The sequence below is a fragment of the Camellia sinensis genome, chromosome 10 (genome assembly GCF_055761805.1).
Source record: "Camellia sinensis isolate YWXY chromosome 10, ASM5576180v1, whole genome shotgun sequence".
Lineage (NCBI taxonomy): Eukaryota > Viridiplantae > Streptophyta > Magnoliopsida > Ericales > Theaceae > Camellia > Camellia sinensis.
In genome coordinates, this window is record NC_138970.1 from 76,029,561 (window position 1) to 76,045,988 (window position 16,428).

The 16,428-nt window shown below is 36.3% G+C and overlaps 1 protein-coding gene across 1 annotated transcript; it reads right to left on the reverse strand.

The window, feature by feature from the left end:
* Positions 1 to 5,705: 5,705 nt before the first annotated feature.
* LOC114309699 (secretory carrier-associated membrane protein 1-like) lies at positions 5,706 to 6,917 on the reverse strand. Its single transcript, XM_028255477.1, has 7 exons — positions 6,842 to 6,917; positions 6,670 to 6,763; positions 6,541 to 6,586; positions 6,359 to 6,450; positions 6,141 to 6,189; positions 5,971 to 6,036; positions 5,706 to 5,873 (listed from the first exon to the last, which is right to left on the reverse strand). Exons 1-7 carry the CDS (start codon positions 6,915 to 6,917, stop codon positions 5,706 to 5,708), a joined length of 591 nt encoding a protein of 196 aa, XP_028111278.1.
* Between the last annotated feature and the right edge of the window lie 9,511 nt (positions 6,918 to 16,428).

Sequence of the window (16,428 nt, forward strand, 5' to 3'; positions counted from 1 at the left end):
CTCCGAGAGGTAAATTGGAGGTCGCGTTTGGATTTGGTCTCGTTAAGGCTTGTATTTCCTTATTCGGCATTTTGTTTCAAACGCGCTTTTGAAGTTGCACATTCGTCGCATTGTTATGCACATCTATCTAGCATTGTTATGCACCGTTACACCTGCATTGTTATGCACATTATATTTGCATTGTCGTGCACCTTTTCACTTGCGTTGTCACGCACTTTCCACTTACATTGTTATGCACTCTCTCTTATTCGGAAACACGGGGATACGTCCTTATGTTTCCCCTTCTCATTCTGAAACACCGGGATATGTCCTTATGTTTCTTCTCCTCATTTTGAAACACCGGGATACGTCCCTATGTTTCTTTTCCTCATTTTGAAACACCGGGATACGTCCCTATGTTTCTTCTCCTTGTTCTGAAACACCGGGATACGTCCCTATTTTTCTTCTCCTTTTTCGAAACACTGGGATACGTCCCTATGTTTCTTTTTCTTTCTGAAGCTCCAGGATATGTCCCTATGTTTCTCCTTCTTTCCGAAACACCGGGATACGTCCCTATGTTTCTCATTCCTTGCGGAACACCGGGATACGTCCCTACGTTTCTCTCTCTTCAAAACGCCGGGATACGTCCCTATGTTTCTCCTTCTTTCGGAAACACCGGGATACGTCCCTATGTTTCTCATTCTTTCCGAAACTCCGGGATACGTCCCTATGTTTCTCTTTTCCTTCTGAAACTCCGGGATACATCCCTATGTTTCTCTCTTCTTTCCGAAACTCCGGGATACGTCCCTATGTTTCTTCTTCTTTTCCGGAACACCGGGATACGTCCCTATGTTTCTCCCTCTTCGGTTAAAAGCGTTCGGAATACGTTCCAATGCTTACACCATTTCGAAACACCGGGATATGTCCCTATGTTTCTCCCTCTTTGGTTAAGAGCATTTGGAATACGTTCTGGTGCTTGAACCACTCTGGAACACTGGGATACGTCCTTATGCTTTTCTTTCTTTCCGAAACTCCGGGATATGTCCCTATGTTTCTCATTCCTTCCGAAACTCTGGGATACGTCCCTATGTTTCTCATTCCTTCCGAAACTCTGGGATACGTCCCTATGTTTCTCATTCCTTCCGAAACTCCGGGATATGTCCCTATATTTCTCTTTCCTTTCGAAACTTCGGGATACGTCCCTATGTTTCTTCTTCTTTTTCGAAACACCGGGATACGTCCCTATGTTTCTTCCACTTTTTCGGAACACTGGGATACATCCCAATGTTTCTTCCGCTCTTCCGGAACACAGGGATGCGTCCCTATGTTCCTCTCTCTTTGGTTAAGAGCATTTGGAATACGTTCCAATGCTTATACCTTTCCGAAACACCGGGCTACGTTCCTATGTTTCTTTGCATGATCATTAGTTATGCTCGGCTTGGTGCATTGTCTTGCATTTTGCCCCTGCCCTTGGATGCATACCTTTATTTGTAGCTTGTATGCTTTGTCTAAGTCTTCGGCCTTGTCAAAAATGGGTCGTCTCTGGGCTTTGACATTCACTCCCGTCATTTTTATGACTTTCGAGTTCTGTTAAAGAGGGGCAACTGTAGACACCCCATTTTTGACCGTCCTTAAGACTTGGACGTCATCGTTTGAACACTCGGTGATCATCCTTGTTCGTGTTCGTCTTGAGTTCCCGGAGGTCTCGGCTACGCGCCCTATCTCAGGATCTCTCGACTCGACTGTTTTGTGTCTGGTTTTGCACCAAACACTTGTTGTTTTGCTTCTGAGGGTGGGAAGTAGCTTGTAGGCCATCCCCACACCTCACCGGCCATGGCTTGAGGCCACCGGCCTTGTTTCCTTGCCACCGGCCATTGGAGATGGCCGGTCGGCACTATTGATGGTCGGTCGGCATTGTGTTTGGTCGGCCGGCCACTGTTTTTGATCAATCGGCCACTTGTCTTGACCGAGACCTTTTCTTGAGGGAGCTTGACCCTTTTGAACCTTTTTTTAGCTTCTCCAAGAAGCTTGACCCTTTTTTTAGCTTCTCCAAGAAGCTTGACCTTTTTTTAGCTTCTCCAAGAAGCTTGACCCTTTTTTTAGCTTCTCTAAGAAGCTTGAACCTTTTGACCCTTTTTTAGCTTCTCCAAGAAGCTTGACCTTTTTTAGCTTCTCCAAGAAGCTTGACCCTTTTTTTAAGCTTCTTGAAGAAGCTTGAACCTCTTGACCCCTTTGCCTAGCTTCTCTAAGAAGCTTGGCCCTTTTGCTCCAAGCTTCTAAGAGAAGCTTGGCCTTTTTGCTCAAAGCTTCTAAGAGAAGCTTTCCCCCCTTGGTTTCTCTATATAAGGAGAGCCTCTCCTTCCATTTTAGGGGTTAGAAAAATCAGATATATATCACATATATATCACTCCCTCTCTATATCTCCTCTCTCTTTACATTTGGGTGGGTTAGAGGGTCCAAAAGAGTCTGGTTCTTGGCCTATTGGACACCACTTCATAGCCACACACTTCCATCATCACTTGGAGGTTCTTGGAGCTTGTTTTCAGAGGTTGAGGGTTTCATTTTTGGGTCTAAAGGCTGCTGGTTCTTGCTGGTCTTCAAAGGTAAGCCCTTTTCCCTCTTTATTCCCCGTTTTTGCACACCCTTTTAGCCTGTCTTTCTTGTGGATTTGGGATTTGTGTATAACATAAAAAAGTTCTGTTTTTTTGTGTTTAAGATACTTCATTAAGGTCACTTTTGTGTTTGGGGTCGTTTACTCCCTCTTAGGCCTTGTTTGGCCCCATTTTGTGCTATTTTGGTGAGCTTCGGGACCACCTTGTTTGGGCCTCCTCACCACTGAAATCTTGAGGGATTTCAGTGGTGAGGATGGTGGTTTAAGGTCCTGAGAAGGAGAGGGGTGACCATCTCCCTTGTTGCCTTGTTTGTTGCCCTTTTTGGCCTTCCAAAGGGGCTCCTATTTGCATGCTTCCAAACCTTGTTTCAAGCATTTTTCAGTGGGTTTTAGGACTTCCATAAGCCATTTCCAGAGTTGGTTTGGTCTTGTTGAATGTCCTTATTGCATGTGTAGAGTAGCCCTCTTGTTGGCCTTTCAAAGGAACACCCCATTCTAGCATGTGTGGACCTTGTTTCCATGGGTTTTTGGGGCTTATTTGACATACCATGTTACTGTTTTCGGCTGGTTTGGTGACCTCTCTTGTGCTTCATATACATGTAGTGTAAACCATGTTTACTAGCCTATGTTGCATGTTGTTTTGGCCCTTCATGTTAGCATTTTTTGGCCATGCCTTGAACTGATTTCATGCACGTTTTGGACTGCCTTAGCACTGTTTTCATGCCTCATGGTCAAATAATGCTTGTTATGCATGCTTGTAGTGCAATGCCCATGCCTAGCTTTGAGTTTTGAAGCTTCTTGCATGCTTAAATGGTAGTGTTTTCATGTTTTGGGGTCATTTTGGAGTCATTTGGTATGCCATTTCAGATCTGGAACATGCACCATTGTATGCCATATTTCCTCCTTGCCATGCTTTGGTAGAGTTGCATTTTTGTGCCTTAAGCTTGGTTAATGCATTGTGCATGCATTCCATGTATTTTGTTACCTCACTTGCATCATTGTGGCCACTGTTTTGGACCTAGTAGAGAGCTGTCCAGATTAGTTTAAGACCATCCATTTGGCATGTTGTTGCATGCTATACATGTTCGTATGTTTAGGTACTTAGTCTATTAACATGTTGTATGTTTAAGTGCCATTGCATTTGGCATGCTTCTTGTGTTGAGTTGCTTTGCATATTTACATATGTTATGCCTTTCATGCTGTTGCATGTGTGTCATTAACATTGATGTTATATGCCTTGCATGCTTACTTGTTTAGTTCATGGCCCATTGCACATGGTTTTGTTGTTTGCATGATCATGTTGCACACTTAGCTCACATGCCTAGGTTGCATTACATTGGCATGCATACTTTGCCTCTTGAACTGAGTATGATAGAGGTTGAGTTCATTGTTTGTTTATGTGCATTTCATTCCACATTGAAATTGCACACTTTGGTTCTTTGGGCCATCACGCACTGAAACGCGCGATTGGTGGTCCGAGAATCAAGTACCATGCTCCTTTGAGCCATAAACATGATAAGGAGTGTGGTTGGTGCAAACATTGCTTGAAATGCATTGCCATGCCATGTTGTGCCCTCTGCTGCTGTCAAAACAGATTCTGCAGGAAGATTTGGCCGACCGGCCATATGCAGTGCTGACTGGCCATCCATCCGTGGCCGATATCTCGATCAGAGGTCGGTGGTCATTCTCCATGGCCGGTGGCAAATCCTCTTAGCCGGTGATGTTCTGAAGCATTCAGAGAAGCAACCCTGGGACTTGTGTAGTCTTCAGAGGAGGATAACAGTCAAAGTGGAGGCAACTTGTGCATGGCTGTGACTTTCCGAGCAGAACCGCGCATACATTGCATGGGGCCCTCTTCCCAAGGCTGTTTACTGTTTTCCTAGATTAGTTAATTTGCTTAACTAGTTAACGGACTGTAATAATTAGTTAGCTCGTAGTTAATTAATTGTATTATTCTTTTGGTCCCTCCGAGCGAGGGCGAATTTGTAATAAGTGTGGGTACGTGTGTGCATGTCTTCCAATCCCCACTTCTTTCTCCCTTTTACTTACTTACTTTCGATGGTTAGTGTTAGGGCATATTTAATTTAGCATACCTTATGCTATGCATGCGTGCATCCATACATTTGTCTTGCATGTATCGGGCTCGGCGTATCATACTAACTGCATTGTACTTCAATTCCAAGTTGAATACGTGTTAGTTGTATCATCATCATATGCCATCTTAGAATAGTCGAGCCTATCTAGATTGCATCTTTGCATGTGTTGCACTAGCCATTTTTAACATGAACTAGGATCATGCATGTGATTACTAACTAGTTTCTGTTTTGGCTTGGAGTACTCTGTAAGTTCTATGCTTTAGCATCCTTGCATGCGTGTGAGTGTTGCCGTGACAGCATGATTACCATGAGGCTAGCTGCTTATGTGATATAACTACTTGAATGCCTGTGGGTGGAGGTTGAATTACCTAAATTGGAATAATGTATTAAAACTGTGAGTTTTAAGCCTAGTAGATAGTGGCAAAACCATCTTTTCTAAAGCCCACCCGAGGGTGGCAAAACTTGCATTTTAGCCTACTTGCGAGTAGCAAACCATTTTCAAAACAAACATGCAATGTTTTGTTCCAATTTAGGCGATTTGGTCTATACTTGTTTGCTGTGCGCATCACATAGTAAATCTAGGCTAATAACCGGAATAAGAACGCATAATGTTTTCAAAAATAGATATCATGGTTAGTAGAGGCCGATCTTCGGATCGGGCGAGAGGGGTGCTCATAGCTGACCTTCCCCAATCGTACCCATGCTCCCGAGCCAAGGCAACTTTGGTGATGACGGACACGTGGCCTTTGGCATCGAGTCAGGGTTTCCTAAATTCCCCCATAAAAAATATTTAGGTGGCGACTCTGTATCTGGCAAAGCAGTCCATGTTTGACACTTCTTTTTCTAAAAATCTGTTTTCTCAAAACGATTTGCCAGATTTGGACTCTTTGGTTCAGATTAAGAACCGTGACAATTTGAGTCCAAACTGTAGTAGACCCCCAAAACGAACAGAACGGGACCTCATCCTCCCGGGGCGTTCGGGGACGTCTACAGTTGGGCGGGCCCGGCTTGAGTAGGCTTTAAGCAGGCTGATGGATCGGGCCGGGTTTCAAAATGATGGCCTTGACCCAAGCCCAGGATCTCAGGCTAGGCTCCGGGCTCAAATTGATGGCCATCATTGTCCGTTTTGCAGCCTCACGCTTCATCTCTGCTGCTTTGCCACTGCCACGGAAGTACATGTAAACATCCTGCAATATTGGGACAAGGGACAACAAAGCTCAAGAGAAAGTACAGAAGAAAGGAAAGTGAGAGGAGATGAGAGAAATTGAAGTCAGATTAACAAACCTGGATAACCGAGATGCTGATCAGTGCCTCGATGGAGAAAAATGCAAATCCAATAAAGTGGAAAATCTGTAAAGCAATAAAGGAGATAATCAAGTAACTTTCCAACAACAGTTTTGCAGTTAGAATGGTCTGGTGATACTATGCCATAAGCGATAAGATCTTAAACTCACGCCAACCACAGTATGATCACCCATGACATCTATTGCTGGCAAGATTCCCCTGTCAAACAATCGAAAAATACATTCATCAGTTACAGGATACAAAATAAATAACCAACTCACAGCAAATGTGATCCCCTATATAGCTTAATTTGTGATATAATTTACAATGTGTAGTTTACTATTTCCAACATTTTTGGGGGCTAAAAAATTTCAAGAGAACTCAACACGGCTTTTTAACACAAAATAAGAATTGAAAAAAAACTGCAAATTCGAAGTCCAAAGACGCAATTGTAGCAAAGACGCAGAAGGCAATATGGAACTGCATGGATAAGGAAAAGGAACAGAAATAAGACTTCCAGAAAACCTTCAATGTAGAAAACAAATCTAACTAGAAGATGCAAAAGCTTACCACGTAACTCAAGAAAAACCACCCAAACTTCAATGCACTATCAGTCCTGTAATGGGTTAACAGACAATTTTATAGCAGAGAATTCCCAAATAGATCCCAATTTTAAAGGCAAAGAGCACGAAATAGTACCTCATAGCATGATGAAGAGGACGATACCACAACATATAGGCCCCTGGAACCCTTGTTATGAAGTAGATAATAGCAAGAAACCAAATTGTCGGACCTACAAGACAAGAAAAATCAAGACTCATCTATGCAAGCAAGAGGCTTAGAAGGCCATTCAAAGTATTTCGAAGCCAACCCTCTCCATTGATCCAGGCTACGGTAACTGCTATAATATTCCATAGAAGGCACACTAACAAGCCTGCGAATGTCATGAATTTACAAGAAGTTCTTGTTAAAGCTTATTGTAGCCATAAAGATGAATTATGCCTAAAGTGCACAAAATAGAAAATGTAATATTTAGGCCTCATAGGGTAATTTTAAGGTGTCTAAAAATAGAACAAGGTTGTGATAGACCTTCAGGGAATCCATGACAAAGGCATAATATAAATAAAATGAAAAATTAATAAGATTAATACAAAGTGTCCATGAAAATAAAATTAAAAAAATAGCCATTCAATTCTAGGTAAAACATATTCGGAAGCTACAATGTTAATTAGTATAAACAAGTACCTGCTCCCTCCTCCTTAATTCAGCCTCCTTTGCTTGGAGTTCTTTCTCCTTTGTTCTGAAATCCTAGATTGTAGCAGCGGATAATGAAATTAACAAAGCCTATGTCTATGCATAAAAATAGTAAACAGGTTCAACATCCTTTGAACTTTAGTCTACCTTTCCATTATCAAGAGGGATATTAACTGTAGCACCACGATCATAGTCAACAGGTTCAGGAGTGTGTTGACCAGATTCAATATATAATGGTGTAAAAAACAACCACTGGCTCATCTATTTTTAATATAGATTCCATAACTGTGTTAAAAATCAACAAAGCAAGCATAAACCCCAAACTAAACAAGAGTAGCGATTTTACAAACCCCAGGGTGAGATGGTGATTGTGGAGGAAAATGTGAATTCCCATTAGAACGTCAGGGTGCCAATTGATAATGAGACGCCTTTAGCTTTGCCTGACGATTAGAATACCATGGTGCACAGAGTCAGCAAATAAATCACAATTTCAAGTTTTACCATTGCTTCAGAATATATATAGATAGATATCAATCTAAGGGGCAAAACAAGAGGAAAAAAAGCGAGCCTTCTATAGCAAAGCAATTTGCGGTTACAAGGTACCATCTAGAAAATACAAGCTATACAAAATAAAAATAAAAAGACTAAGTGACTCCCTTCCCTTCACAATTTTATAATAGGCTATTTCCTGTGAGTAGTGTGTTTTCAGGATAAAATAAAGTAGAATGCCAAGCTTTACATATCTATAGTTACTGCAAATGCGAGGCTGAATAATAATAAGATAAATGAGCTTAAAAAAAAAAAAAAGAACAGAAACAATGTAAGCCAAAACAAATAACAAATACCAGCCATTCTCTGTCGCCTTGGAATCCTTCATGATCAAGCTCTTTAATAGCAACTAGTGTGGTCTTGTAACCTAGTCTCACATTCTCATTTATAACTCCTTTATAAACAATCCCAATTTGATCATGTTTTTACCCTTGCAGTGGTAATTATAACTTACAATCTGTTTTTACCCTTGCAAAATCAACATTGATCATGGATGAAATTTTTAAAATATTTTCTTAGAGAATTCCAATTTATTTGGGGTCAGTTAGCTGTGCAAATTGAATTATTCCATTTCGAATCAACCAATTGAAAGTTTCAATTTATTAGGGTGCATTTAATTGTGAAAATTTAATTTTTCCATTTAGAATCAACTAGGTTTTTATGAGAACAGATTTTAAATCTCCCAATTTTAGATTAGGTTCCTTCTATGTTTTAAAGAGAAAGACCAATTTCATCAAGAAAATAAAAATTGTAGATTTCAAGTTGTTTCAATTTTACAACCAAACAAGTTTAATATAAAATTTTAACCCAATTCCTATATATATATATATATAGAGAGAGAGAAGCATACGCGAGACGGAGCATCAATGGAGCAGAGTTCATCTCAGCAATGAAGCCTCTGGATCTCGTGGCGGTGGCGGTGGATCTATGAAGATCGACGGGGGAGGAGGCGGCGTGAAAAGAGCGGCGGTACTCACGATGACGATGGCGATGGCGGAGGAGGAGGAGGTGCTTCGGTTTCTGGCAAAGGCGAGGAAGAGCGGCAGTGGGAGAGGGAGGGGATAGGAGCAATGGAGACGGAGAGGGACTCTAAAAATAGAGAGAGAGAGAGAGAGAGAGAGAGAGAGAGAGAGGTGCCAATAATTTTTGGAATCCATTCAAAATTTGAAAGGTCGTTGAAATAAATCATCTTTGGCGACTAAAATATGATTTGGTTGCCAAAGATAAAAGTAATTATTTGTTTTCATTCGGCTACTAAACAATTTAGTAGCCAAAAGTAGCTCTACAACGACTAAAAAGAAATTTTGTCGCTAAAATATATTTTTGGCGACCAAAATTTTGGTCGCCAAAGATAAAAAATAATTTTTTTATTTTCATTCGGCTACTAAACAATTTAGTAACCAAAAGCAGCTCTACAGCGACTAAAAAGAAATTTTGTCGCTGAATATATATTTTTGGCGACCAAACTTGGTCGCCAAAGATAAAAAATAAATTTTTTATTTTCATTCGGCTACTAAACAATTTAGTAGCTAAAAGTACCTCTACGGCTACTAAAATTTCTTTTAGTCGCCAATTGTGATATGTTTAGCTACTAAAAATATTTTTAATCGCCAATTGTAATATTTTTAGCTACTAATTTTTTTTTAGTCGCCAATAATCAACATTCCCCTACTAAAAAAAATTAGTAGCTAAAAAGTTGACTTTTGCCGACTAATATTATTTTTGGTAGCCAATTCCATAACTTTTGACGACTAAATTGTTTTTGGTAGCCAAAAATGGTCGGCAAAAATGTATTTTCTTGTAGTGCCACATCTCAAACGAAAGCAAAATGATATTTTTTTTAATATATATTTATGAGGTAACATTTGGTAATTCTTATAAGTCAATTTCTTTTAATTATAAATATGAAATTTTATTATGTTTATTTTTCTTAAAAAAAATTTAATACACAAATATGTATACAAAACAAAAGAAAAATTCATATTTTGTAAATTGTTATGGTATTGGATGATGCTACCTAACATTGATGACAGAGAAAAAATGATGAAAAAAATGAAGAAAAAACATAGAGAAGAAAACAAATAATAATAATAATAATAATAATAATAATAATAATAATAATAATAATAAATTATATGGTATTACTATTTGTGACAGTGACACTATGAAAAAATGAATGAGAAAATAAATAGAAAGAAAAATGAAAAGAGAGGGATAATTACTCAAAATATGTATTTTTCATACCCCCCAAAAAATCAAATACCTATATGTATTTTTAAGTTTTTATTCAAACTCTAATTTCTCAAAATAATTATTTATAAAATTTGTGATCTTTTTAAAAAATAAAACATCTTTTATACTTTGTTTCGTAATTTTTAAATAAATGATTGTATTTAATTTAGTATAAGGTTTAATGGTGATCAATTTATTAGCTTCTTCTTCTTCTTCTTCTTCTTCTTTTTTTTTTTTTTAAATAAGATAATGTTTGGTTATTCGATTATATATATCCTTGTTTTAGTGATTTAGAATTTTTTTTTAAAAAAATATTATATAGAATTTAATAATTTTGTTTAGCATTATCAAAATAATGTATGTGTCTTTATTAATTTTTTGTAAAACCTCAAGGAAGGTGAGTGAAATTTACTATTTGAATATATAAGGGCAATCTTGAAATTTTTTACTTATAGTACATGATATCAGCCTGACGTCATCATATTATGTTAAATAAATTAACAGAAGATTAACGGTAGGAGAATCTTAATAATAGTTTAAAAAATAAGGCAAGTTTCTGTAATTATTAAAACTACATGGGAGGTCCCTGTAATTGTTAGAAATCACAGGAGAGGTGAGTGTAATTTATCCATAATTTTACTATTATATGAAAGAACAATTATGAATTTTATTTTTTTAGTTAATTCTGTTAAATAAATTTTTTTGATAGATTGATATTTGTAATTTTCCAAATTAGAGAAGAAATTCATATTTTAAGCAAATGAGAGTGCAAATCCGACAAATTTTTAGAAAATGGCAAATTACACTAACAGTCCCTATAATTTGGGGCTTGTATCACTTTAGTCCCTGACTTTTCAATTGTGACACATTTGACCCTGAATTTTGAATCTTGTTACAAATAAGGACAATTGAAGATACCATTACTTAATTTCAAGAGCAAAATTGTCAATTTAATAAATATAAACTAATTTGACAAAAATAAATGTCAAAAAAATATTTTAAAATTTTTAAAATTATTTCTACTCATCATGTAAAGTTGATAAATATTTTAAACATTTATTTATTTATTTATTTTACTAAATTAATTTTTATTATGTGTTTAGATGATGACCATGTAATGGGTAATCGTTATATTTATATAAAATATTTTTAGCTTTGAATTTTTCGATTTATTGGGGTGGTTTAATAATGATATCAAAGTTGTTGTCATGTTTGACTTTTGAAAAAATAAAAACTAATTTAATGAAAACAAAAATAATCACCATTACATGATTATCATCTAAACACATAATAAAAATTAATTTAGTAAAAATAAATAAATAAGTGCCTAAAATATTTATTAATATTACATAATTTTATCTTTAGTGGGTAGAAATAATTTTTAAAATTTCAAAAATATTTTTTTGAAATTTATTTTTGTTAAATTAGTTTATATTTTATCAATTGACATTTTTGCCCTTGAAAAATCCAATGGTATCATCGATTGTCCTTATTTGAAACAACATTTAAAATTCAGAGTCAAATGTATCACAATTAAAAAGTCAGGGACCAAAATGATACAAGTCCCAAATTATAGGGACCGTTAGTTTAATTCACCCTTTAGAAAATTATATTCCTATTTAAAACAAATCTTTGCAAATCTTTCAAATGAGAGTCCAATTCGTATTTATATTCCTATTTTAAACAAATCTTTCAGAAATTCGTATTTCAGCACTTGTTTGACACCTCACTAAAGCACATGTTAGAACTCTAATATTGGAGCTCTTTATCACTACCGAAAAGGAAAAATACACTGATAATAAAACAGTAACATCAATGATTAGTGCGAGCCATTGTCTTTCTCTGTTTGATCTTCCGCACCTCCTGAATGTGAAGGATGAAATCATCAATAGTAAAGCCTTCAAATCCAGAGGAATTTTTGGCCCTGAGAGCCATTTGAATCTTAATAACTTCAGCTGCTTGGAACCAGCAGTGGAAGTTATGGTTGAAGATGGCGAAACACCCATGGATAGGAAACACCCATTTCCTATCCACAGCTGTGCAATCAAATATTGATTTACCATGGGTGTTTCCTATCCAGTCATGAATTTTACTCTACAGTGAACTCTTGTCTTTGAAGATTACCTTAATAAACTAAGGCCTGTTTGTTTGGGGTTATAGGGAAGAGATTGGGATTACTAATTCCTTGGTATTACTAATGGGGTGTTTGTTTTGAGAAATAGGGAGATGACTATTAATCCCTTGGTATTAGTAGTCCCCTTGGAAATGAGATTGGTACGGAGGAGATATAGATGATATTAGAAAAATAGTGAGGGGATTAGAAATTTTTTTATTTATTTTTATTTTTTATATATTGGAAATTTTTTTAAAAATATTAATGTTTAATTTTTTTATTTATTTTATTATTTTATATAAAAATAATTTAACAATTTCTCACTATTAATCTTCTCACTATCAATTCCTTCACTATTAATCCCCTCATTATCAATCTCATCACTAACAATCTCCTCACTATTTATCTCTTCGCTATAAATTTCCTCCATTCTATCTCTGAATGATAGTTATATAATAACCATTAGTTGATCTGTTGATGCAGTGAGATCTCTTTCAACCGAAGAAAAAGTAGTTGTTGGAAGGCAAAGGTGTATACTTGCTATTTTTTTTAGAGAATTTTGAGTTGTTCTGTGTAAATGCTTTCCGAAATTCAATTTATTTCCAAATTCCCAAATTATCTCTCAACTGTCTCGCTACCTCGATGAAACTAAGGTGGCTCTGTCGCTAAGAAGGCCGACAGAGAGTGCCAGGACATCAAAAAGAATGATTTGATTGCCGTTGTATGAAGATTTTAAACATATTTTAAGTTTGGCACTCAAATTTGCAATTGGGCTTTAGGGGTTGTTTGGGGTGTTCAAAATAAGTGTATTTTTTTTTAGACTAAAAAATTGAAAAAAAAAATGAATGTTTGGATTAATTTTTTGACTTTTTATGGAAAAATATGTATTAAAAAATTATATAAATTAGTGTGTAGGGAAAAATTAGGATTGAGAGTTGTGCAGCCATATTTTTTTAATTTTTGATAAATAGTGATAACTTTTTAACTTTTTGATTAATTTTTTGATTTTTCAATTTTTTTTTTCAACTTACCAATCTTGACCTTAGTTTCATAGTTGTCAGTTCCCAACATTTAACTATTTTAGTGAAATTTCACGCTGACTTCTCTATTCAAAGATTACAAATTCAGTGAAAACATCATAAAAGTTTTTCTTCAAAATTTATTGGCTTATTTTTTATATGAAGAAAAATATCATAAATACAAGTGCCAATAAGGAATCCTAACAAATTAAATTCAAACTAATTATTAAACGATTGGGTTGACGGTTCTTTTGCTTCAATAAAGAGGACTTCAAAATTGCCAAGTGTAGAGAAAAGAAAAATTAAAATGAGGAGGGAGACGGAGAAAGATGATTGAATAAAAATCAAACTAACTATTAATTTACATCTATTCCTATGCTTCGAAAAGGAAGTGCATAAAATTTTTCCTTACTTCTATGCTTCGAAAATGTAATGCATAAAATAAAGTGTAGAAAATTAAGTGCAAGAAATATAAATGAGAAGAAAAATAGAAATCAATTGTCTTTGATTTGAGTTTTGACTTATGGATTCTGATTTAAATAAAATTGCATGTTGTTCTTTCTCTAAATGTTCTTTTAATACTATTAAAAGAATGCTGAGTTTAGAATTAATTCCAAAATTTGTAATTAATTTAAAAGAAAGATGTTAAATATGTGTACAAGCTAAACAAACTTAAAAACCTTTTAAATCCATGAAAAATATACATCTTTGTTACAACTAATACATAGTGATACAATATGGATAACTTGCGCCTGAAGGCACTGTGATACCATAGTGCTACGAAATTCAATTATAATAAATCAAATTAAAACGATAATATCACTCAAATTTAAAACTTCACATAGAAACAGGAACAAAAGATATAAAAAAACCTGAAATAAATAACTAATAAATTTTAAATTTTTTATTTCATGATGAATTTATCATGAATGTAGGCTTCTCACCTCATTCACATAATTGGGGTGATGCTTTCAAGAGTTCACACCTCATTCTCTAACATATTTTCAAAATTAGCCCTGTTTAAGGAATAGTTCAAATTAGTCTAATAAAACATCAAATATCAATAGGAATAGTTCAAATCCTCTAAACGTTTTCACAGTTTCAACTAACTACTTATAAACAAATGAAATAAAACTAATCGAAGGTACTTTGAAGACTAACCCCATTGTTGATACCAGAATATCATGGATGATACAACAAACCCAAGTTAATTTCACAACCAACTGTGTTGGAAAGTCAGAGGTCCTGAAAAGAAAAATGAATTCAGAAACAAACCATGAAAATAGTGCATTAGAATACACTGGTCTTTCGTAATCAAGAAACATAAAATTCATAACCATGATAGAGGGGAAGGAGAACTAAAGTCAAATATATAAAAATTAAGAGGAACATGTCAAGCCCCGAAATAAAAGATAATAAACCATCCATCATATTCATTAAATAACAACACATGTATAAGTAATTATCTTCCATTAGTTTTCAATTAAGTTTACATAAGAGTAACATATGCAGATATACATTCACAAGTGTAGACGCGCCCTGGGAACTCTTCGACATCCGCACTGCGAGGACGCGAATCTCATTTTGTTCTGAGCTACTACAGTTCGGACTTAATATCACGGTTTTGAATCTAATCTCATAAAGTGCAATGCAAGATTGATAAATCACCAAAGAGTCCAAATCCGACAAATCGTTTTGGAAAACTGATTTTTAATAAAGAAGTGCCAAACATGGACTGCTTTGCCAGATACAGAGTTGCCACCTAAATATTTTATTGTGGGAGAATTTAGGAAACCCTGACTCGTGCCTAAGGTCACGTGTCCGTCATCACCAAAGTTGCCTCGGCTTGGGAACTTGGGTACGAGGGGGGAAGGTCATGCAATGAGCACCCCCGCTCGCTCGATCAAAGATCGGCCTTTACTAACATGATATTTTGTTTTTGAAAACACGTGTTCTTATTCCGGTTATTAACCTAGAATTTACTATGTGATGCGCACAGCATACAAGTATAGACTAGATTGCCTAAGTTGGAACAAAACATTGCATATTCGTTTGTGAAAATGATTTTGAAGTTTGCTACTCGCAAGTAGGCTAAATCGCGGATTTCAATGACTTGTTCCATTTCAAGCAATCCAACCTTCACCCACAGGCATTTAGGCAGTTATATCAACTAAGCAGTTAGCCTCATGGCAAGCATGCTTGCATGGCAACATTAACACACATGCAGTATGCTAAAGCGTAAACACTCACAGTGTACTCCGAGCCAAAATAAAGAACTAGTTAGAAATCAGGCATGATCCTAGTTCATGTTAAGATGACTAATGTAACATATGCGAGAATGTAACTAAAATAGGCTTGGCTATTCTAGAATGGCATATGAAATGCAACTTGATAACATGCTGTTGAACACGTATTCAAGCAAATGTATTGAAATACAATGCAGTTAGTATGATGCGCCGAGCCCGGTGCATGCAAAACAGATGAATGGATGCACGTATGCAAGCATAAGGTATGCTAGTCAAAATATGCCCTAAAACTAACCATCGTAAGCGGTTAAGTAAAAAGGAGAAAGAAATAGGGGTTGGAAGACATGCATCACACATACGCACGCTTATTACAACAGTTAGCCCTATCGACGGAGGGTCCGAATAAAGAGTTAACTAGCTAATCTAAGCTAATTAAACTAATTATTTACAGAATAAAGCTAATTAACTAATCCTAGTTAACTAACTATTACAAAACGATTAAGCAGCTAAACTCATTGACTACTTAAAGTACATAACCCAAAGCATAAACTAGCTAAGCAAATTAGCTAAGTAAAGCAGTAAAAAGGGGGCCCTCAGAGGGGGAAGGGTGTATGCATGCCCGGTCAAAATCCGTCGCAATGCTCCAACTTGCCTCTGTTTGCAACTGTTCTCAGAAACTTGCACCAAGCTCCAGTAGCTTCCAATTCATCTTGGGGACCTGTGGGAGGGTGGCCGACCAATTGTTAATGTGGAAGACCACATGCCGACCACTTTTTGTTATTACAGGGCAGAAAAAGTGGTCGGCCAGTTAGTTTTTCTGGCTGGCTGACCAGTTGTTGCTGCATTCCTTCAATTTACTGTAACAGAGAGCAAGAAAGGGGCATGGCAATGTATTTGCGAGATATGCATGCACAACCACCCTTCCTATAATTTCATAAGCTTAAGGGAGTGTAATTCTCGACCCTCGGATCACCAATCACGCATCTCGATGAATGATAGCCGAGAGGCGAAGTTGCACAATTCAATATGAAATGAATGCACACAT